Here is a 22,494-nt window from a genome sequence, read left to right as displayed (position 1 = left end):
TTTGGAATCGTCTATTTTCTAAAGAGCCTTGAATTTATTCTAATGGGGAAATATTATTTTAGAAAGTAAGAGCTGGGCACAGATGTATTTATTGCTACTTTGGTATTACTGCTTCTAGGCTCTTTCTTCAAGACAGACTGTGTGTGTGATCACAAGTGCTTACTGATAACCTCCAATCAAAACTGACACCACAGGGTTCTACTATACTTGAAACTTAAAATGAGCATTTGCTCCTAGGGCTCCTTCCCAGAGGGGTGTACCTCTTAGCTAGTAATGGTTGTTTTGCTTCCTATGCCCACCTTTATGTCACTCTACTGGCTGAGAGCCACATTCATCTGCTTTACCTCAGCATCCACCAGCCATGTTCTAATTACGGTGCCGACTGCATTCCCACACTTGTTTTTGTGCATTTTTCAATGTAACTTTGACATCTTCTAGCCAGGTCAAGCTGTCTCCCTGGCTGTCCAGGTTACCTCCTGCTTACAAAGTTGTATAGCTTTTGAACAGGTCACTCCCCTATTCTTGACATAAACCATGTAACCATGTTTTTGGTTTTTTGTTTTTTTGTTTTTTTATGTCCAGAAGGTCTTATGCTGTTATTGTCACCCCATTTTAGAAATGAGGATATTGAAGCTCAAGGAATTAAGGAATCTGCCCAATTCGCATAATAGGTGGAAGAGTCAGAGTTGAACCCCCTAACTCTGCTTAAATAGTCTTTGCTCCTACCCTGTGTTGCTAGGTTTTATATAGAGAAGTAAGTAGTAGAGGCAAGACCTGAGAAGAGTGATTACTGTAAGATCATGAAGGAACCCAATATTCAAATCATTTGGACTTGCTTGGTAGGCCCTGGGGAGTCGCCAAAGGCTTTTGATTGCAGAATGATGTGATTAAGGATGTGCTGTAGAAAAGATAATCTCTTGGGAGGGACCCTTGGAGGTAAGATTTCTGTTAGGGTGCTGATTTTGGATCTATCTCTAGGGATCTACTGAATGGCTAAGATTTGACACTGGGAAATTTTGATTTCTTGATGATCAGTCAGCTTTAGTACCACTGCTATGAACTATTTCCTTTGTTTACCAGATTTATTTAAATACTTGTTTGCAGTTCTGTGTGTATCCAGCCAGCAGAGCCTTATTTAAATGTACTTACCTTGATATTTGCGGTTACGGAACAGATATACAGTTGATGACCTGTTGAGGAGAAAGTGTCTTCCAGTGGTTTGGGACAGACTTACATTTTAAGACATTTGGGCTGTATTATATCTTGTATGTATTCTGTTTGCAATAAAGCTTAGTAGCAGTTTGGTTCAACATTATCTTTAAAACTGGTCTCCATTGGATGTTATGATTATTATTTTCATCAGATATAAATTATAGAATGTAAAGCAGATGTTAGTGCTACCCTTACAGAAGCAGAGTAAAGAGAACTCTCAACAGCTACATTGTGGACTATATTTGTTAAATTTAGGCAGAATTAAATGGCAGCTAAATATCATTATGTTAATAGTCTTATTATACTTTTAAAGCTTCCTGCATTTCCTTCACATATATACCCAGGGAGGTCCAAATGAAATAGAGGTGTCAGGTTTGTGTGGTTATAAGCAAATGCCATATTTAGATTTTGAATCTCATGAGAGAAATTTTAAATAATGAAAGTCACTTTTTATGAGGCTGCCAGTTTCACCTTCCATCTGGGTGGCAAAATAGCGGTGGCACTCAACTTACATAGGTGGACACATCAGTGTGTCTGGAGCAGCGGTGCTCAGTGTTCCTCTGTGGCGGCGACAGTCTTTGCTAGTCAGTGTAAATTCCTGACTTTGTCTTTAAGGTTGGAGCTTTTTTGCTCTTTGCACCAAGTCATTTTTGATAGGCTGGATTTTTGGTGTGCTAAAATTTCCTTACAGAACAGGACAGACATTATGGTTGAAAACAAAAAAAAATTGTTACACAATTTCTATTTTCTAATTTTCATACCAACAATAGAAACCTATCTTTAAGTTTCTAGTCATTATCTGAGTTTAAAAAAGATCATAAATAATGATGTTTTAAAGTAAACATATATAGTGTTTATCTAGATTACTTTGAGCCTTAAGAAAGTGAAAATAAAAGCCTGTGGAAGAAAATAATTTAGCATAATTATTTGTCTTTTTTCTTGTCAATCCATATGTATGTGTTTTCTGTTTGGAGCTATGCATACATACATACAGAGTATGGAAATAAGCAGTTGTTAATTTCTTTTTAGTAATATGTAAAATACCCCACTATCTAGAAAAATAAATGACCCTTCACCGTAAAGTTTTTATACTTTCAGTATTATTTTTTGGCAAATATATAAAGACTACTATCTTACTTAAAGCTATGCAAGGTGATTTATGAGGTAATTTATACTGGAAAAGTGGGAGGAGAGCATTATAAATTAATCTGATTTTTAAATTTTTTCTGGTAACAACTTGAGATGTAACTGACAGATCTTAAATTCACTGACAGTATCAGTGGTCATTTATTTTCATTTCTCCTGGGTATAAACCTAAAAATTGAATTTCTGGGTCAAATGATAACTATTTCGCTATTGGAGGACCTGTCAGGCAGTCCTTTGCACCAACTGCACTATTTTACACCAGCAGGGTACATAGTCCTGGCTTCTTCGCCTCCTTGCCAGCAGTTGTTATTATCTGACTTTTAAATTATAGCCTCTCCACTGGGTTGTGTCATGCTAGCTCAGTAGGGTTATGAGTACTGTTTTACTTTCATGTCTATGTAAATTAAGATAAATAAAGGGAACTTAATGGAAAATCTTTTATAAATAAATAAGTAAAATATTACTTTCTGAATTGGAATTAACTTTGACAAACCGTAGTCTGACATGTTTGTGCTGTTGACTTGTTTGCTCCTCCATCCTCATAGGAGGCTTGGGCTTGGTAGTATGCCCGCCACTGTGCCTCTGTAGGCCGAGACCTGAGTGCATTTTAGGGAATTTTTTTCTTAGTTCTATGTCTAAATCTGATATAAGAATAATAAAAGCACAGCTTTTATTCCTATCTTGAATAAAATTTAAGAATTCATATTGTGTTAATTTATGATGCAACACGTACACACTTTAACAGCTTTAGCCTTCTTTTCTAATAAATGACTAACTTTTGTGTCGATACCATTGGTTGGAGAACGAAAATATACTATATTTTTGTTATATTTGTATTTGTGACATAGCTGTAGAGCCTGATAATGGCCTCTGGATGCTACTAAAGGTCTCATTCAGGATATTTCCAAGGACTCCACAACCTTGCCTTTTTCACTGCAATGCCACATAACTCTCCTGCTTCTCTTCCATAATCAGGCCTTGTGCTGCTGCCATAGATGTCATGTTCTGCTCTGTCACCTGGTGGCCGGAGTGTGCAACTGCTGCTTCTGTCACTGACTATTGCCTCCTGCGTTACTGAGATTGCTGTAGAGACTTAGCATAAGTCTGCAGGCTTAGTGTTAGGTAGTATGGACTCAGGAGCTAGACTTCTAGGTTTGAATCCCTGCATCATCGCCTCCTTGAACAGATTACACAATTTTCTCAGCTGTAAAATAGGTATAATAATAGTGCATCTCATAGAGATTTATTTTAGATGAGTTTACATGATACATATAACTCATTGTTAGCTGACGTTTTTATTATTCTGACCATAATGCTTTAGGTGAGAAGTTAAATAAATTATGTATCTTATTTAGAGATGTAAGTGTTACAAATTGATTGTAGCCTAGAGTTTATTTTCTAATGTGGATTTTTTTTCTAGATTCATTATATGTAAACTTTGTTATACATAACTTTTAATTTACCTCCACCTCATATTTTGAAGTTAAAGAGTAAAAACAACAATCACACTAACGTTTGAAGATTCTTAGTTTAAAATTAGGTCGGTCACACATGGAAATAACTAGGCACAAAGGAGAAATTTTTAAAATTTTGTTATTGAATTTAGGAAGCAATTTGTGAAATGAGCTTTGTATACTAATTATACTTAGTGTTTACTATATGAAGTTTTGAAGTAAGCCAAAGTTTTATGTAATTTTTACATACTATATCAAGGTAGATTCTCAGTTTTACTTCTATCCATTCCCTTTCCCTTTCTGTTTTATGTATACCCTATGTTTTATATATATAAAGTTTATGTACATATACACATACTGAATATTCTAGCATAGTGTTGTTTTTCCATTTACTATTGCATTGTGCACATTTTTCCCTGCTAAATCATTTAAAATATAAATTTCTCATTACGGTTGTGACCTTGTTTCCTTTCTTATTGTTACGTGTAATATTAAAATGGTTGCTATCATTAGCTCTTTTTTTCTCTCTCAAATTATGTCTGTGGAACATATTGCCAAGGGAATCTTGAATAAGACTACATGAGTGGTTTTATGACTTTTGAAATGTTTTCCCACATCTTTGTTAAAAACTTAACTTTTTTAAAAGTAGTTATGCTTTTTAATGTGATTAACTACTAATTACAAAATGCTTTAATTCTTTAAACATTGTTCTTAGAATAGATGAAAAAGACAGAACTTTTTGAGAGAATATGATGAAATTTCCTGTTTGAAAAAAATAACTAGACCCTAGTTTATAACATTTTCAGATATCCAGACAGATTTAAAGTAATAGCAAAATTAGAGGGCAATATTTCTGTATTATTGAGGTGAGAAACCTTTTGTAAATATGGGATAAATTCCAAAGCCATCAAGTAGAACATTAAGATTGACAGATGTAGCAAAACCTTCTGAAATTGAAAATCCAAAGACAAACAAGGAAAAAGTACTTACTATCTGAATGACTTGGAGCTAATGTATTTAATATATAATAAGCTGTTAGAAATAAAGATGAACATCCCCCAAACAGGCAATATACACAAGCAGTCTGCTTGCCAAGGGAAGAATACAAATGATAGCTAGACATGTAAAAATGCTCATCCTCATGTAAAAATGCTCATTAATAATTAGAGAAATACAAAATTGAAAAAGAGTCAGTGCTTTATCCTTTCTTACTGATGCAGTTGGTGACAAAAGGTGAATGATAACTAATGTTGGCCAAAAATGTGGAGAAACAGGGCACTAACATTTTCAGTGGAAAATAAAATTGCTACAACCGTCCTAGAAAGCAGATAGTAGTTATGTATCAAAACTTCAAATGTGGTTGCTTCTTGGTCCCAGTAACCACACAAGGAAAAAATATCCCTGGAGAAATACAATGTTGTAGCATGGTTTATAATGCCAAAAAATAAGAAAGAGTGTAAATGTCTACCTATTTGGTGTACATTAACATTTTTTGTAAGACTACATATCAAACTGCAGACATTGCTGGGAGGTAGGACTGGGGAGAGGAATGCTTTCTACTTTGTACACTCCCGTAATGTTGGAATTTTTAAGAACTACCATGTAATATTTTTTTTACCTAAACAAAACAAAAAAGTCAAGGAAAACTAGAAGTCTGAATTGGATGAAGAAGTTGGGGCCAAAATACCAGTTAAAGGATATTTTGCCTTATTCAAGTCTGAAAAGTGTTGCTGGTTTAAACTGGAACTCTGGCAATCGGAATGAGAAAGAGGGTAGATTTGAGAGACATTTTAGAACCAGATACTCATTTCTACTAATTGGAAGAATGAGGAGAGATCACAAAGATGACTTTGTAGTGTAGAAATTGTGCTGAGTAAATGATCACCCATTATCAAAAACAGGAAAAGCAGCTTCTTTTGAGTAGGAGATAATATCTGAAGCATAGGTCCTCAATAAGTATTTCAACAATATATTAGTTCGCTTCAGTTAGCTGATCTTTAACAGGTGCCATTGATGTTTTCTTACTAAGGCTTTTCTTCCAGTCTTTAGCTCTACTAATGTTTGTTAGGAAATGTTACTAATATTTCAAAATATATCAACAACAACATCTAAGTGTAATTTGTAAACTACATGTTTGTTCTTGTTTTGTTTTCAGAGTGCTCATTTGGCCATGATAGACACCCTGATGATGGCGTATACTGTAGAAATGGTCAGTGTAGAGAAAGTCATTGCATGTGCTCAACAGTATTCAGCTTTTTTCCAAGCCACGGAGCTGCCCTATGATATTGAGGATGCTGTTATGTACTGGATAAATAAGGTAGGAGTGTACTTAACCTGAGTAAAAAATAAGTCTCAAAACCAGAAAAAGTGAAATTATTGATTATGCATTGCCTCTCTGTGATACACAGCATGTTTTTGTCCTCCTGAAATTCATATGTTGAAATACATAAAATTTTATTATGAAATATTATTTATTTTATTATGAAATTTGGGGAGGTGGGCGCCTCTGAGAGGTGACTACATGATGAGGTGGAACTCTGATGAGTGGGAGCCTACTCTTATGAAAGAGTCCACAGAGAGCCCCCTGGCTCTTCTGCCATATGAGGTCACAGCAAAAAGGCGGCCAGGACACAGACCCTCCGCTGCCTGCGCCTTGATCTTGGACTTCCTAGGCGCCTGGAACTGTGAGAAATCAGTTTTTTCTGTTTACAAGCCACTGTGATGTTTTCATTGCCCTTTTTATTTTAAATCAGAATGAAAACTGAAGTGCAGTCTTTCTTAAAATTTTCCATTTGCTTTTGACAAAAACAAACAAAAACAACCAGTTAAAATGGTGAAAATAGATTTCTATATTTTTAATAGTATGGATGATTATAATTAATAATGATTAATGTAGTTCATATCAGAGCACTTAGAATAAGGCACTCACTATACCAAGTAGGTGTTCAGTAAATACTTTTTGAATCCAAGAATGAGCTAATTTTATCATATCAACTAGGTGATACTTAGGTTTCTTGACTAAGTTGCACAGGATTGTATTGATTAGGGATTCCTCCTCTTGGAAATTTTATGGAAGTATAATTAGTTTTTTATACTCTCAAGGTGCTTAAATTTTCAATTTTTCACTCTTTCCAGTTTAAGTAATGCTTTCTGATCCTCACTCTTTTGCAACTACCAACACAGAGAAAATGAAACTTTACCTGGGAGTGAGCACTGACCGGATTGAGAAGTTCCATCTTTAAGCATTCGTCCTTAAATGCCCTTCTGAAGCTTGTAACAAGAAATTTGTTACAAATGCAAAAACTCTTATATTAATCATCCATAATACCAATATTGATGTGGAAGGCCCATTTAATACTCTCTCTGCAGTGACCTTTTTCTCCACTTCTCTTTAGCTGTAGAGTCATGGCCACTTCCTTACTCTGTTCAGCATCAGAAACTGCGTGGCCTTTACAGCCCATTCTTCAACAGCTCCTTCACTTACTGTACTGCTCCCAACCATTGCAAATTTGCAATTTCATCTTGAGTTCCAATCATTGACCTGTTAATTCTTATAATCTCACTTAACGTTTCTCCTTGTTGAATTTGGATTCTTGCAAACATTGTCAGTTTTTCTGCCTCCTCCCTCCCCGTCATTCATCTGATAAAACCCTGGTTGAGCTCAGTTACCCACCTTACCTTGAGGGTATACCGGTGGAGGTAAATGTTTCTGGAGAAATTTACACAAGGAAGCTAGTTTCACTTCAAATTCCTAAGCAGACTTCAGATGGACATTCAGTGCTCATTGCCAGTCCCACAAGTATATACTTTATAGTGACTGTCCTCTTTCAAGATGACTCTCATCCTTTCTCCTCTAGTCTTTCCTTAACCTTTCCTCTCTTGCTGTCCGTGGAGGATGTTGCCTCATCTTTTTTGAGATCAACCTGGGAAGTCATCAGATGGGAATTCCCTCCTCTTCTTGTGTCTTTTTTTTTTTTTTTTAAAGATTTATTTATTTTATTTATTTATACAAGCACTGGGTACAGTCAGAAGCGCGGGAGGGTGAGAGAATTCACCAGAGCCAGAGCAGGGAGCAGAACAGGCAGACTGACGAAGTACACTGGTGAGGGGAGCAGCAGGCGGCAGGAGAGGTCTGCGCGCCATGTGGGACCCTCCTCCGGTGGCCAGGGAGCGGCCGTGGATCGAACCGGCGCTGCAGAGGCCGCGGGCAGCTTCGCAACCCAGCGCTCAACCGCTGCGCCACCAGGGAGGCCCCTCCTCTTCTTGTGTCTTATCTGCAGACCTTTTTATGTTGGTACTCTTTGTCTTTCTTGCCTGCTGTTATGGTAGAAAATGTTTTCTGCTTCCTGTCAAAGGCCAGCCCCCACCCCCAACTAATTACTTTAGAACTTATTCTTCCATTTTCCATGGTCATTTGTCCCCTGCTTCATTTCTTCTCATGTGTATGAGAATCACCTGGGGATCAGAAGGCTCTGATCCAGTAAATGAGGGGTGGGAGTAAACAGTGAGTGCTGAGAAGCTCCAGGTGACCATGATGATCTGAGGGGTTAAGGGGTTAAGCACCTCACTATATGAAGCAATTCTCAGCCTCTGCAGCATGAGTTTGATCCCCGGCATGGCAGGGAGCAACCCACATGGCGCAGCAGACCTGTCCTGACTTGCCGGCTGCTCCCCTCAGCAGTGTACTTCAGTCAGTCTACCTGTTCTGTTCCCCACTGTCTCTGGTGAATCTTCTCAACTGCCACCCCCCATCTCTGGCCTGTACCCCAGCTTTTGTATGCATAAATAAATAAATCTTAAAAAAAAAAAAACAAAACCTCCAGCTTGGCTTCAACCCCATTTCTCCATATAACAACCTCTCCAAGAGTCCTTGACTCATTTGTTAGCCTTCTCACCACTCTCCATCTCTATTCCCACGCCTAAGGTGGTCACGCCCTTCCTACACTCAAGGGGATCACTGAGAACCATCCTCCTAGAGCCGTAATCCTCCAAACCACTTTATAAAATAGGTTTTGTTCAAACTACCAGTTTGTAAATGCAAGTTCATAGTTAGACATAGGCTTTTCCTAGTTCTGCTATCAGAGTTCTTTAAGCAATCAAGGTGATCAAAGAGACTTAACTTATAAGAGGCCTGAGAGTGCTGCCACCTAACACACAAAAATAAATTTATTGATTAAATTCCCGATAGCACTTTAGGTAATAGCCTGAGTACAGATTTTTAGTAACTATTACTAAATTAATTGTTAATATACTTCTTCAGTCTATTTTTAAGTCACTGAACTGAAGTGTTTAGAAAATCATTGATTTGGTTTAGTTGTATGGTTGATAATAGCATTAATATTTTCTAGACTGCCATTAATAAATTTGAATTTTTGTTTATTATTTCTTGAGTAACCTTACAATCATTAACTCAGAATTCAAAATTATATTCTCAAGAAATATTTTATGTATTAGGTAGGCAGTTTTGTAGTCTTTTTTGATTTTGAACTCTGGACAATCTGGTAGGAGATGCCTTAGCCTACTCCCAAAGCAATTCCCACATGCAAAAATTATTCAGTGTATTTTTTTTATTTTTTATTTTTTACACCATTATTTATTCAGTATATTTTAACTGTGGTTCTATGACTGTACTAACACCCACTCATGGCCCAGGGACATGTCTATGACAACATGGCTCAAGAAGTGGGTTCGAAGTGTTTCCTGCTGATTCTGGAAATACCGATTTCAGGATTAATATTTTTTACTAGTCCTAAAATAGATTATAAAATTTCTACTGAAGAGTTATTATCTCTTGGGCTTTAAAATTGAAGTTAGTGCCTTAGTTTCTCTAGTATTCCATTTCCTAACATATGTAGATGTTCAACAAGTATTTGATAATGAATTAATTTTAGAATAGCAAATAAAGCACTATAAAATTTTTTTTCTTCATTTCAGTGATATGATATTTGACATCAAGGATCTGATCCTAGGTGTTTTAAAGTGCCTGTCAATTTGTTATATTTAAATATAAATTAAAATTTTAATATAAAATATAAATTTTATATTCTCAGGTAAATGAACACTTGAAAGACATAATGGAACAAGAACAGAAATTGAAAGAACCTCACACAGTTGAAGCTCCAGGAGGTCAAAAGGTACATATTTCAAAGGAAAAAAAGGTGGCTTTATGAGACTATTTGGTTTACATATGTGTATTGTTTTGGGAAATGTTAATGGTTGTATTCATTAAGTTATTTTTTTAGTGATGTTAACTGCATTCTAGAAAGGCCATGCCATTAGCACTAAAAAGGTAGAAGTACAAATGAAGGTTAATTGGTAGTGCATAGAAAAAATTATTAATGACTGGAACTCAATTTCTAAGGTTCTTTTGACCCCAAAATGCTTTTACCTTTGTTTGGGAACATGTATGAAATAACAAGAAAGCAGTTTTCTATGTGTCAGCCTTAGAATGATTTGCAATGAGACCAGCCTTTAAAAGCAATGTTGTAGGAATTGTGAGTTGTAGGTATGGTCATTTTTGAAGGAAGAAGAAACATTAACATGGATTCAGTCTTTCAGAATTCTTGAATAGGCTTTTAGAGTTTTCTTTCTTCTTTGAAAATGTGTGTTTGACAGTATACTAAAATATGTTATAATTAGAGTCCTTTAAAAGTTGTAAAGTGTTTGAATTGAAGGATAAGAAATGATAATTCTGGATCTTATATTCCATTTGAATTATTTTAAGTTTCTATTATTACCTAGTGCTTCTGTGCATTTTGGGGGTAATGCTGCTAATCATTGGCTCTTTAAGAGAGAAAAGAAAAAAAAAGACGGGAAAGGGGAAGATTTTGTTTATTTACTTCAATAGAATATTTGTGAAAGACCAACAAAATTTTTGCTTGAGTTTGATCTTTCGGCATCTCAAGACTTCTACCATCTAGCTTACTGACTAGCTCCTGAAAATACTACTCATGCTTGGCCCTTCATCTTAACTTTGTTGAGGTTCTTCTAAAGGTAAATCAGAGCGAAACCTCTTTTCCCATTTCCCCAGATTATATGTTCCATTTCCTTGCCTTCAACCAACTTCTGTCCTGTCTGCTCCCCTCCTTTCCTTTTAATTCCCCTCCGTTTCTCTTTCCTGTCCCATTGGAACTGAAACCTTTGTCTTAGAGATACTTATAATCCTGCCCCCTAATTGCTTCTGCTCTAATCAGGAATAAGGTGACGATTGTATCATCCTAAATTATAGCATAAATGAACTTTCCCCATAGAAATCTTGCTTATTATATATAATCACTAAATTCTATAGTATCGCACACACTGTGAACTTAATGGGAATTTTGTGTGCTGATATAGCACCCAGTAAACATTTCTATGAAAAAAAGTGCCATTGATACCCTAGACAATTGGATTAAGTGACCTTTAAGAAAAACAAGCTACATGGAATCTAGACAATACTGGTATTACCCCACTTTATCTTTTACATAACACTTTAGCCTCTTGCACTTGTCCCTATTAACCTCACAACCAGTATTTGTTGAGTGAGTGAGTGCATGAACAAATGAGTCTGATTCACTTTTAAATATTTTAGTGTAAATAAACAACAATGTAAGAAAATAAAAAAGTTTAATAAAAATAAATATTTTAATGTAAAATGGTATTAACAACTTCATTTTCAAGTGAATTTTATCTTTTCTTCCTTATTAGAATGTATGAAAAGTCAGTGTTCATTTCACATTCTTATTACAAAGTCCAGGAGTCATCATTATGAAGAAACACTTTCACATCATAAAGAAATCTTGCTGTTACCTAACAATGGCGCTTTTGGCATTTGAACTACTTCAATTAGCTGGAAATATGATCATTTCCATCTTGATTTTTATTCTTATAAAAGCAAAATTCTTTATCCTTTTCTCCTTTTAGGAATGAGAAATAGAACAACTTGCTCTCCTTTCTTACTGCACAATTGGTAAACTATCTCCATGCCTTCCACCTACTTGCGCTAGCTTGCCTCGGGATGCCTACCTGCATGCCTCGCCATTACCTATCACTTACCTTGCTAAGGACAGAGCCGGTGGTATTGGGTGATGGCATGCCTTAATTTTTGTTCTTGCCAAACATGTTCAGTAGAATTTATTTTATGAAATTTATTTTATAAACATCTACACAGTAAAATTTATGTAGAGAGATACTTGTACTAATATTATTAAAGTTGAACCAAGATTAAAATTCCAAGGGTATTCTTTAGATTATTAGATTCTCTGATGATGTACCTGAGTGTTGGCCTGGTTGGTATGCCAAGAAGAAGGCATTTTAAATAGTGTCATGTCCTAGGGAAATGTTTCATTTAGAATTCTACCCCTGTGATTGTTTGACCATTTATCCTGGCTGTGAACTTCTGTTGTCAATGCCAGTTCGTATCTTTTCCATATTCCTATTGCCAGCATACCTTTTCTCTTTCTTAATTATTTACTTGCCTTTACTGCTACCACAGCACCCAGTCTAGAATCCACCCTTTTGTATTACCAACTCATTTAACTTAAATGGGGAACTTTGCATTTTAAACATTTTTGAAATTCAGAAATGATATCATGATTTTAATCTTTGCCTAAGAGGATGACAGCAGTGGGTAAACCAGGCCAAAGGGGTATGCTGTGGTATGCTGGAGGATGGAAGCTAGTATCTCAGTGACTACTATATGTGGTGTGTCAGATTATAATGCCATACACCTGAAACCTATATGGGCTGGGGTAGACTTAGAAGAACTTTTTTGAGCAAATTTATTTTTAAATATTCTAGACCTATAAAAAGTTCCAGTAGTCAAAAGAACCCTATATATTCTTTTCCCAGGTTCAATTTAACATTTTGTCACTTTTTATTCTTATCTCTCTCTTGCATACACAAACACATAAATATGTAAATTTTTCTGAAGGTTTTGAAAGATGTTTGCATAACCCCTTAGTATTTCAGTCTATGCTTCTTAGGTACAAGTTTCTTCACTTACAACAATCACAGTAAAAAGTTATTTAATGTTGACATAATATATTGATCAGACTTGCAGCCATTATTCCAATTTGGTCAGTTATCCCAACTGTACTTTATATTTTTTTTCCTAGTTCATCCAGATTGAGATCACATAAATGCATTTAATTGTCATCCGTAATCTTAAAACTGGAACGTTCCCTTAGCTTTCTTTGGTTTTATCTAGCATGTCTCGTGGTTAGATTGGACTTAGAGATATTCTGAGAAAAATACCACCAAAGTGATATCACTTCACATCATATCTGGGGATACATGATGTGAACATGATTTATGACTGATATCTTAACCTTGATCACTTGGCTAAAGTAGTATTTGTCAGGTTTCTCTATCGTGAGATTTTTAGTTTTTCTCCTTTGAAGCTCTGTTCTTTGGAACGAGATCATTAAATCCAACCCACACTCCAGGGTAGGGAGATCAAGCTCATTCCGGAAGCAAAGAATGTCTTGTCTGTTGTTTGGAAATCTTATGTAGGGAAGATTTGTGTCTTCTGCGTTTGTTTATACAGTCAATTTGTTCATATCGGTATGAATTCTTGTACGTGTATTTTATACTTTGGGTTGTAACCCCAAAAAGTATTGTGTTATTTGTTGCCCCAGACCATCTAGCTTCAGCCCTGGGAGAAGGCCAGAGCTCTTCCTGTTGGCTCTCATGTCCCGTTGATGTTTTTAGTTTTGAGCACTTCCTTACTTTCTGGCAATACAGGCTCCAGGCTCACCTTCTGTTTCCCCTACAACCAACTATTTAGTTTCTTCAACCATTTAACAATATTTGGGCATAGAAGTAGTTTACAGTGTCTTGAAATTACAAGTAATGCTGTGAAAATAATGTAATGTATATACGTGTATATTCTTGGATTTTTTAGGGTATATTTCCTACCAGTTGACTAGAGGAAAGGTAAATGCATATGTGCTTTTTTTTTTTTTAATGCATATGTGCTTTTGATAGTTGTTGCCAAAGTCTCCTCCAAATGTGTTTTTACCATTTTACATTCCTGTCAGCAATTCAACCCAGCTTTTGGACCTACAGCAGCAAAGAGATTCTTGAATCTAAGTTCTCATGAGATGACAAGTCACAGCTGTGATTGACTCCCTAAAGAATCCCACCTTCTTGAGGTGTCCATGGAAGCCAGATCAAACCAGCATCTTTCCACAGTGGCTTGAGAGCACCTAGAAAAAGTTTAGGAATTATCCCAAGTCCCACAGTGATTGTAGATACCCAGTGGAGGACATAGAACTATTTGGGGAGTTTTAATGGCAATCCTAAAACCAGTAACCAAAATTTAGGGTGAGTCAAACATGTATAATATGAACAATACAAAGGAATACTTGACAATAGATCTATTCTAGATAGTTCTAACTGCCTGGGTTAGTCCCTGCCACTATATGGACTTTTTTTTTTTTTTTTTAATTAAGATTTATTTATTTATTTATACAAGAACCGGGGTACAGGCCAGATGTGCGGGAGAGTAAGAGGATTCACCAGGGACAGCGGGGAACAGAACAGGCAGACTGACGAAATACACTGCTGAGGGGAGCAGCGGGCGAGACAGGAAAGGTCTGTCGTGCCATGTGGGACCCTCGCTGGCCGGCTGGGATCGAACCAGCACTGCAGAGGCTGCGGACAGCTTGACAGCATGGCGCTCAACCACCTGCGCCACCAGGGGAGGCCCTATATGGACTTATTAAAAATTTCTCTACCAGTTGTTCATGGACTTTAAAAACTTCTTGGTTCTCATAATTATATCTTAATATAGGGCTGTAGGTTTCAATTTGCCAATTCTTCCCTGAAAAGCAAAAGGAGGAGACAGTTTCTGTTCACTTCAGAAATGCAAGTATATTTCAGCAAGGGTTTATACTTGTGCCATATGTTTGAACTTTTTGGAGCATGAGTATATAAGCATAAATGATATAAATATTTATTTGTTCCTTTTAGTACATTTATGTTTTTTAGTCATGTTTTCTTCAAATAGCCATTATGAATGGCTTTACTTTTTCCTCTGGTAGGATTGCTATCATCAAGACAGGCCAGTGGAGAGGCAGGAGGAAGGCCAGAACTGTCTGAATATGTAAAAGTCCAATACTGAATGTTGTATAAGAAATATGGAATAAGTTGAACCATGGGAGATGCGTTTGTACTTTTACTATTTTCAGTAGTCCACAATTTCAATTATCACCAGTTTCTATGTAATGGATTCCTCTAAGTCTCAAAAACAAAAACCCTCTTTTAAAATCTCTATTCACTGAGAGCCTTAATTCTTAGTGGCTTCCTGCTCTTTGGTCTTGCTCTTGAACTTTCTCTATTATAACTGTAGCTGCCAAAAACATCTGCTTAAATGGGAGATTAAAATATATGCAACAGAATTATTAGGGCTTTTTTTCCTGATGCAGTAATAAAAAAATATATTGGAAATGTTAGCCCTTTGTGGCAAGCTGGTACTTTTCTTATCCTTGAAATGACATATTTCTGATTCTTGAAGTTCTTGAAAATAACTTATTTGTATGACTTTTCCAAATAATCTTATTTTTACTGATTAATTTATGTAGGAAAATCTAATAAAAATTGAATATGAATTTTAACTCAGTCTTGTTTAGTTTACTTCAGCAAACATTTATTCAGGACTGCCTGGAATTAATACAAAGATAAACAACCACAAATTATTTATTCACATTATCCAAAATTATGGCTTTACTACATTCATTATTTTTTTTCATAAAAGAAAAAAAACATAGAGAAGTTAACATGTATGTGTACCGCCTGTATACATAAAAGAGACCCAGCATGAATGAGTAACTCACCCAACTTAAATAAACTAGCTAGGGCACAGGAGTATATTCATCTGTTTAAAGAAGCAAAATTATATTCCTTGGGACACCACTAGATAATCAAACTTACAATGTTTATATTCGTTTGAGTAATTACTTGCTTTAGAGACAATAAAAATCTTACTTGGTAAGAATTGCCAACTAGTTTTTTAACACTTGTTAATAGGACATTCTTTATGTAGTTGAAATAAATGATCATCTTTTTTTAGTCTTTTTTAGTACTGTGTTGCTGTTTGTTGAAGTAAACTAAAGTGAAACAATATTTTTTTCCCTTTGGAAAAGTCTGCATTATCAGACTTGGGCTACTAATGCCTAAGATTTATACTGACTACAAATCCAGTCCTAGAATCTTTCTGCTTCCCTTTTGTGATATAGATTTATTTTTCAATCTGATATATGATTCCAGAACTTGGAAGTAAAATTAGTGGCTGCCAAAGAATACAACATATTGCAGATATCTTAAAAATGAATTTCTGTATTAGGAGAGGAGGAAAGGGTGATGGTCTTTATCATTAGGAACACAAGTATATATTTGAAGCATATATTTTTACCTAATATATTAATTAACATTTTAATTTAACATTTTGTCAGAGCTATAAATGTAGAGTTCCACTGTCAGAAGCTTTGCTATGGCTTGTTAATTAAAAATAATTCTGATGAATTTTCCCTTTACTTTTTGCTTTCCCCCTTTTTTCCTGCTGCTTCCTCTGAAGTCTCCTTCCAAATGGTTTTGGAAACTGGTTCCAGTAAGTTTGTCCAGTTACTTTGATTTGCTCTCCAGAATTGTAATTGTAGAATAAGACTGTTTATGTCTTGTTGGTATAGTCATTTCCTATAATTTTGCTAGTCACTGCACAGCAAGATTGGATTTTATGGTATTTAATTGTAATGTAAAGTAGAAAGAAAAATTCTAGCCAAAGTTTAGATTAGAAATTTTTTAGGAATGCTTATAGATTTTCATTAGTTTAACGACTTTAGTAAAAGTGAATATGAATTGTGTGTGTGAATTATTTGTATTTTAAAATCATCTTTTTGAAAGAATCATTTCCTTTCAGCCTGAATTTCTAAATTTTCAGGTGTACTTTTTGTGTGATTAAAAATAAAATAATAGATTCTTTGTATCCTCACCTGTATTGGATCTAAACTATATTTAGTTCTGATTTGACTTGAAGGGTTGATCTTTTAGGATTAAATCTTGGGGGTGGAGCTCAGACCACTTCAGTATTTTATACCCTCAGGAAATTAAACTGTAACTTAGCAATACAACAAAGTGCTAAAAGATAGAAATAAGATGCCCTCTCTTAGATAACAGGGAATGCTTCCATGCTGTAAGTTCAAGTATGATCAAGTATAAAAGACTAACTTTCATAAACTGCAAGTGAACTTTCTGGGAAATTGTATGACTTCAAGATTAAAAGTTGGGTTATCTGATACATCTTCCTGGATATAATCTTCAGGAAAATGTTTGGGCATACCACTTATAAATCTCTGATTGTCTCTTTTAAACCATAGACATTTATTGCAAAAGCCTTGTAAAACTGTATGTGTGTGTGCACATGTGCCTTGTTTGAAAGTGTTACTTGGCAGAAAACAATAGAATAAATCACAATTCAGTTCTTTGTTTCATGACCCTAAATTGTACTCAGTTCAGTCCAATTTAGACTGGAGGCAGAAAACAAGCCAGCCCTAGAGGTCTGGAATTTGGGAATTGAGCCCAGCCAACTTTGTGTCTAGCTGGTCAAATAAGAGTATAAGGATCTGGAACTATGCTTACCAAGTGTGAGAAAGGTATTGTAAGGCTAGAAGGTGCTGATGGTTGATTTCTTTTTTTTCTTTCTCTTCCTTCATTACCCCTCTTCTCTCTTCTCATGGTTGAGTTTATACAGTCTTCTAGCAACAAAGTAAGAAAGTTTTCTAAAGATTATGTAAAAATAAGTAATCGATTAAAGAATTTATATAGTGCATGTGATTTTTTCCCCTGAATATAGGCACTCTGAATTTGGGACATACCATTAAATACAGATAGCTAGGCTGAGTTGATTAATAAAAACAAATTCCTCCACACATCTTCAAGAGGAAAAAAAATGTTTCAATCTTATTTTGGATAGGCAGTGAGAAAAAAATAGGACTAACTCTTTCAATAACATATACTGCTTTTCTGAGGCATATCATTTAAAGGAAACCTAACTTCACTACCAGATATTAAATGTTCTCTTTCAGTAAATTATTTTTCTATTTTTATTCTCACAAATATATTTCGTGACTATTTTTATTATAAAATTCAGAGGGAGTTTGAAGGAAAATTAGTTCTGATTACTTTTTAAAAAAATTATCATTAGTGAATATAATCATACATTTTTCTAATAGAATACTTCAGTACCCATCTTCATTAAAGCGTGTTATGTTTCTCAGTTTTGGGAGGCCTAATATATAACAACGAACATTCAGTTGCTGCTTGCTGTGTGCACAGCATTGGGAATAGCCCTTCATAAATGTCATCTAATCCTTCAGTGGTCTTATCAAATAGTGCTGTTATCCCCACTTTACAGATACAAAAACTGAGAAATGAGATTATAAGTAATTTCTCCAAAATCACAGAGCTAATAAGTGGCAGAACCAGGATTTGAACCCAGGACTCCAAAGCTTATTCTTTCAACTCCTAAGTTTTACAACAAAACATTTTTAGCGAACAGTCTAATAAATTTGTTCTAGTCACACCAAGCAACCTTTAAAAACAAAGGTATCTTTGGTTTTTCTGAGGGGGAGCAGAAATCCTTATGCTTGCTCTGTTATCAGTTAATGAAATCTCAGGAATTTGTTTTGTTACTGTTTTTCAGTTTCAAAGTTTTACACTTTATTTGCATTATCTTAACATTGAAATGATAAGCCAGAATATCTTGGAGACAGTGATGTTTCTTTTCATCAAATTTTCTTTAAGAATAATCTCATTTTCTTCCTGCCCCTCCTGATTTTGATAACTCTTCTAATTATTTCTGCATGAGTAGTGCTCTTGGCTTTCCATACAAGATTTTGTTGCTTACATGACGCGTAACATTAAAGTAAATGAGTTTTATTATCTACGAAAGAGAAGAACGATTATTTGAATGCAAAGTATTCAATATTTGTTTTGCGAAGCTTTTACATTAAATATTATTTATTGTAAATTAGCAACATAATACTATAGTACTTAACTTCTAAACTATAAACTTGCTGTATATTTAACTTTAGTTAAAGTAACATTTAGTATTACTTAAAGAATTTATTGGCAAGTTTTCTTATTTCTCATATTTTATTATTGATACATTAGAATCTACAATACTGGCTTTTTCCTATATGTTGTTTAGTACTTCATTATTTTCATCTCTCTCTTTTTTTTTTTTATGTTGTAGGCTCGTTATAGGAAAGAGCAAACATTGCTTAAGCAACTGCCTTGCATTCCATTGGTAGAAAACTTGTTGAAAGATGGTACAGATGGCTGTGCTCTAGCTGCCCTTATTCATTTTTACTGTCCTGGTGTTGTCAGATTAGAGGGTAAGTGTTCCACTGAACTATTTCTGAATTGTAATAAATGGCAACAAACATTTAAGACAGCATTTTGTGAATAATGAAGACTTTTTTTAAAAGAACATTTAGGTATAATTTTGGAAAGATTGCTCAGAAAAGTCGTCCTTGGTTTATGTCTTCTGTGTAATCACAACTTTACACATGTGTTAGGCAGATGCCACGTGATTGTGTGTTTGTATTGTCACTGCTAACTATGAAGTGAATATGAAATGTATATTATATAAAATTAATCCAAAGTCTTTACCTTAGTCTTTTTCTATTTGAAGATATTTGTTTGAAAGAAACCATGTCTTTGGCTGATAGCCTTTATAATCTGCAACTGATTCAAGAGTTTTGCCAAGAATATTTGAACCAGTGTTGTCATTTTACCCTGGAAGATATGCTGTATGCTGCTTCATCCATAAAGGTAAATTATTCTTTTTTCCTTTACGTTTGTTAAAAATATTCTCATCTAGATATATAAATGGCTCCCCACTCCACGCTTACAAATGAACTGTAGCATCAGTCATAAGAGCTTTTAAAAAAAAAAGTTTCTCTTTTGCTGCACCTCCGCGGCACTCTTTAATTTTTCTGTGTAATATATGTTTTTATATGTTTAATAATAGATCTCTTATAGTATAAAGCTAAAGTCAGTACAGAAATGATTGGATGTCCTAGTGTTAGCAAAATAGAGAATAAGGGGCCTCCCTCCCTGGTGGTACAAGGGGTTAAGTCGTAGCACTGTGAAGCTATCGCAGCCACTGCAGCATGAATTTGATCCCTGGCCAGGGAGCTGACCCACATGGCCCAGCAGAGCTCTCCTGTCTCGCCTCCGCTGCTGCCCTCAGTAGTGCATTTCAGTCAATCTGCCTGTTCTGCTCCCCACTCTGTCTCGGGTGAATCCTCTCACCCCCTGCATCTCTGGCCTGTACCCCAGTGCTTGTATGTATAAATAAATAAATCTTAAAAAAAAAAAGAATAAGCCTTTCTGGATCATAGGTAGATGCTAACACACTGCAGTGGAAGCATAAAGGAAATACTGGTCACTTTCAACATTCAACAGGACTATGGAATGTGTCTTGGAAAAAGAAATCCTTTGGGTCCCTAAAGTTAAGACAAAACCTAGGGAAAGAAAGAGGGAAGAAAATATTAAAATATCTGGGTGAGCCTTTTAAAAAGGAATTCAACTTTATTAGCCATTATCCCTTGCTTCAGAATATCACACATTACTAACTTTAGGCAGTGGCTTACTGCCATTCTTTTTTTTTTTTTTAAGTTTTTCTTTTTTTAAGATTATTTATTTATGCATACAAGAACTGGGGTACAGGCCAAAGGTGTGGAGGGGAGAGAGGCTCCACCAGAGACAGAGAGGGGAACAGAACAGGCAGACTGACTGGAATACACTGCTGAGGGGAGCAGCAGGCAAGGCAGAAGAGGTCTGCTGCACCACGTGGGTTGTTTCCTGGCCCAGGATTAAAGTTGCATCTTAACCCCCGCACCACCAGGGAGGTCTCTTACTGCCATTCTTTCAAGAAATATTCATTGAGTACCTGGTAGTAATCTCAGTATACTAGGGATGTTGCATTGGCTTATTAAACCAAGCAAGAAGCTATTGTGTTCTAAATAAGAGATGAAGACAAATTGAGTAATTGCAATGGTGGAGAACAATAAGTGCATTCCAGAGGTCCTTAGGATGCAAAATCTGCGAGCTTTGTTGATGAATTGAATATGGGGAGGCAGAAAGAAGGAAGCATCAAGGACTTAAGTTTGGTTCATATATTAGGATAGTGGTGCCATCCAGTGAGAGGAGACGGAAGTAAAATCAGATTTGTGGGGACGATCACTAGATCAATTTTGGACATTTGAGTGCCTTTGAGATATGTAAGAGAAGATGCCCTGTGCACTGCTGCATGTATAGATACAGTCATTACATTTGGGAGGCATTTGGTAGCTGACCACCATGGATGGCAGTGTTCCAAAGAAGTGAGAGATCAGGAGTAAACATGCTGATAGGAAGTCAAGTATGATGAAGGCTGAAAAATATGTTTGCTTTAGCAACATCTGTAAGTCATTGGAGATTTGAGTAAATGCTCTTTGGAGGAATGATGCCCCCAGATGTTAGACTGGAGTGCATTAGGTAATAAAAAAAGATGAAATAGAGATTGTTAATTTAGGCCTACCCTTAGGTGAGTTTGTAAGGAGGAAGAAAGGTATGGGTGAGAAGAAACTAGAGAATGATAAATTACTGAGTGAAGGTTTTGTTTTGTTTTTAATTGGAGAGATTTGAGCATGTTTAAAAGCCATTGGATGGAATGAATAACTCTCTAGGAGAAAGAAATACAATTAAGACTATAAAGCTTCCTAGAGGGTAAGCAGGGATGGGACCCAGCACACAGCCTTTCATTTTTTTAATCACAAATTTTAATGACTACTTAAAATAGCATGTATTTTGGTATGAATGTTAGAATACGCTGGAAGTTTATAGTTAAAACACAAACACTGAAAATAGGAAACCTACCAAAGTCTACTTGTCACCATGGTGTATCTATTCCATACTCGTACATGACAGGCACACTGACAACAGCGCAAAGCTACCCACTCACGGTTCCTTTACTACCTGCGTTTCCCAGTCTTTTCCACTTTTTTGAAAGGTATTGTAAGTAGCTAAAGGCGAAAAAACCTGAATCACCTTTAATTCTTTTTCATACATAATAGCCTGTGGAATATTTGAAAGTCATCAGTTTATGAGAACACTGAACCTCTATGAGAAACAAAGCAGAGAGGATAAGAGGAATATAGGGCTTCGAGGATTATTCATAATGAACAGGTAGGAGGAAGACAGGGCACCCATATTTGCAATGATAATTTTGAACACTGAAATTTAATATGAAATATTACCTCTCATCAAATATTAATCAGTTTGAAAGTAACAATTTTATTAGATACCAAATACCCAAAATTTAAAGGCATGCTGTTATTTTAAATAATTATGAAAACAGATTTTGTATGATGCTTTTTTAAACCTACCAAATAATTAACATATTTTTAGATTTTATGATACGCATTTTAAAATATAGTAACATAAACTTAAAATATAAGTTTAGTCCTTTTAATTTTAAACCATTTAAAAATTATTCACATTTTCAAATATAAGTAATAAAAGCAAATGATACTGACTTATCCCTAATAATAACTTTTCAAAGTCAGTACATTAAATTGTATGAATGTTTTTTATATTTCAAAATCATTAATTATTAGCCATAGCAATCTAGAGTCTTTGTTATTTATTTAGCTGC

General features: G+C 35.3%; 1 protein-coding gene across 2 annotated transcripts in view; it reads left to right on the top strand.

Moving 5' to 3' along the window:
* The window catches only part of CAMSAP2 (calmodulin regulated spectrin associated protein family member 2), a gene marked incomplete at both ends in the record, with an annotated part of 90,869 nt that overhangs the window by 47,027 nt on the left and 21,348 nt on the right, over positions 1–22,494 (top strand). Inside the window, 5 exons of one of the 2 annotated variants that reach the window (XM_084244866.1) lie at positions 5,968–6,129; positions 9,863–9,946; positions 16,369–16,401; positions 19,045–19,186; positions 19,486–19,625. In XM_084244866.1, the coding sequence (XP_084100992.1) occupies positions 5,968–6,129; positions 9,863–9,946; positions 16,369–16,401; positions 19,045–19,186; positions 19,486–19,625 (561 nt within the window). The remainder of the gene's footprint in view (positions 1–5,967; positions 6,130–9,862; positions 9,947–16,368; positions 16,402–19,044; positions 19,187–19,485; positions 19,626–22,494) is intronic. The other variant, XM_084244867.1, reaches the window with a different exon arrangement.

This window comes from Talpa europaea (genome assembly GCF_964194135.1).
Source record: "Talpa europaea genome assembly, chromosome: 10".
Taxonomy (NCBI): domain Eukaryota; kingdom Metazoa; phylum Chordata; class Mammalia; order Eulipotyphla; family Talpidae; genus Talpa; species Talpa europaea.
Note: the sequence above shows the minus strand (reverse complement) of the source record. Positions and strands in the feature narration are given on the sequence as shown.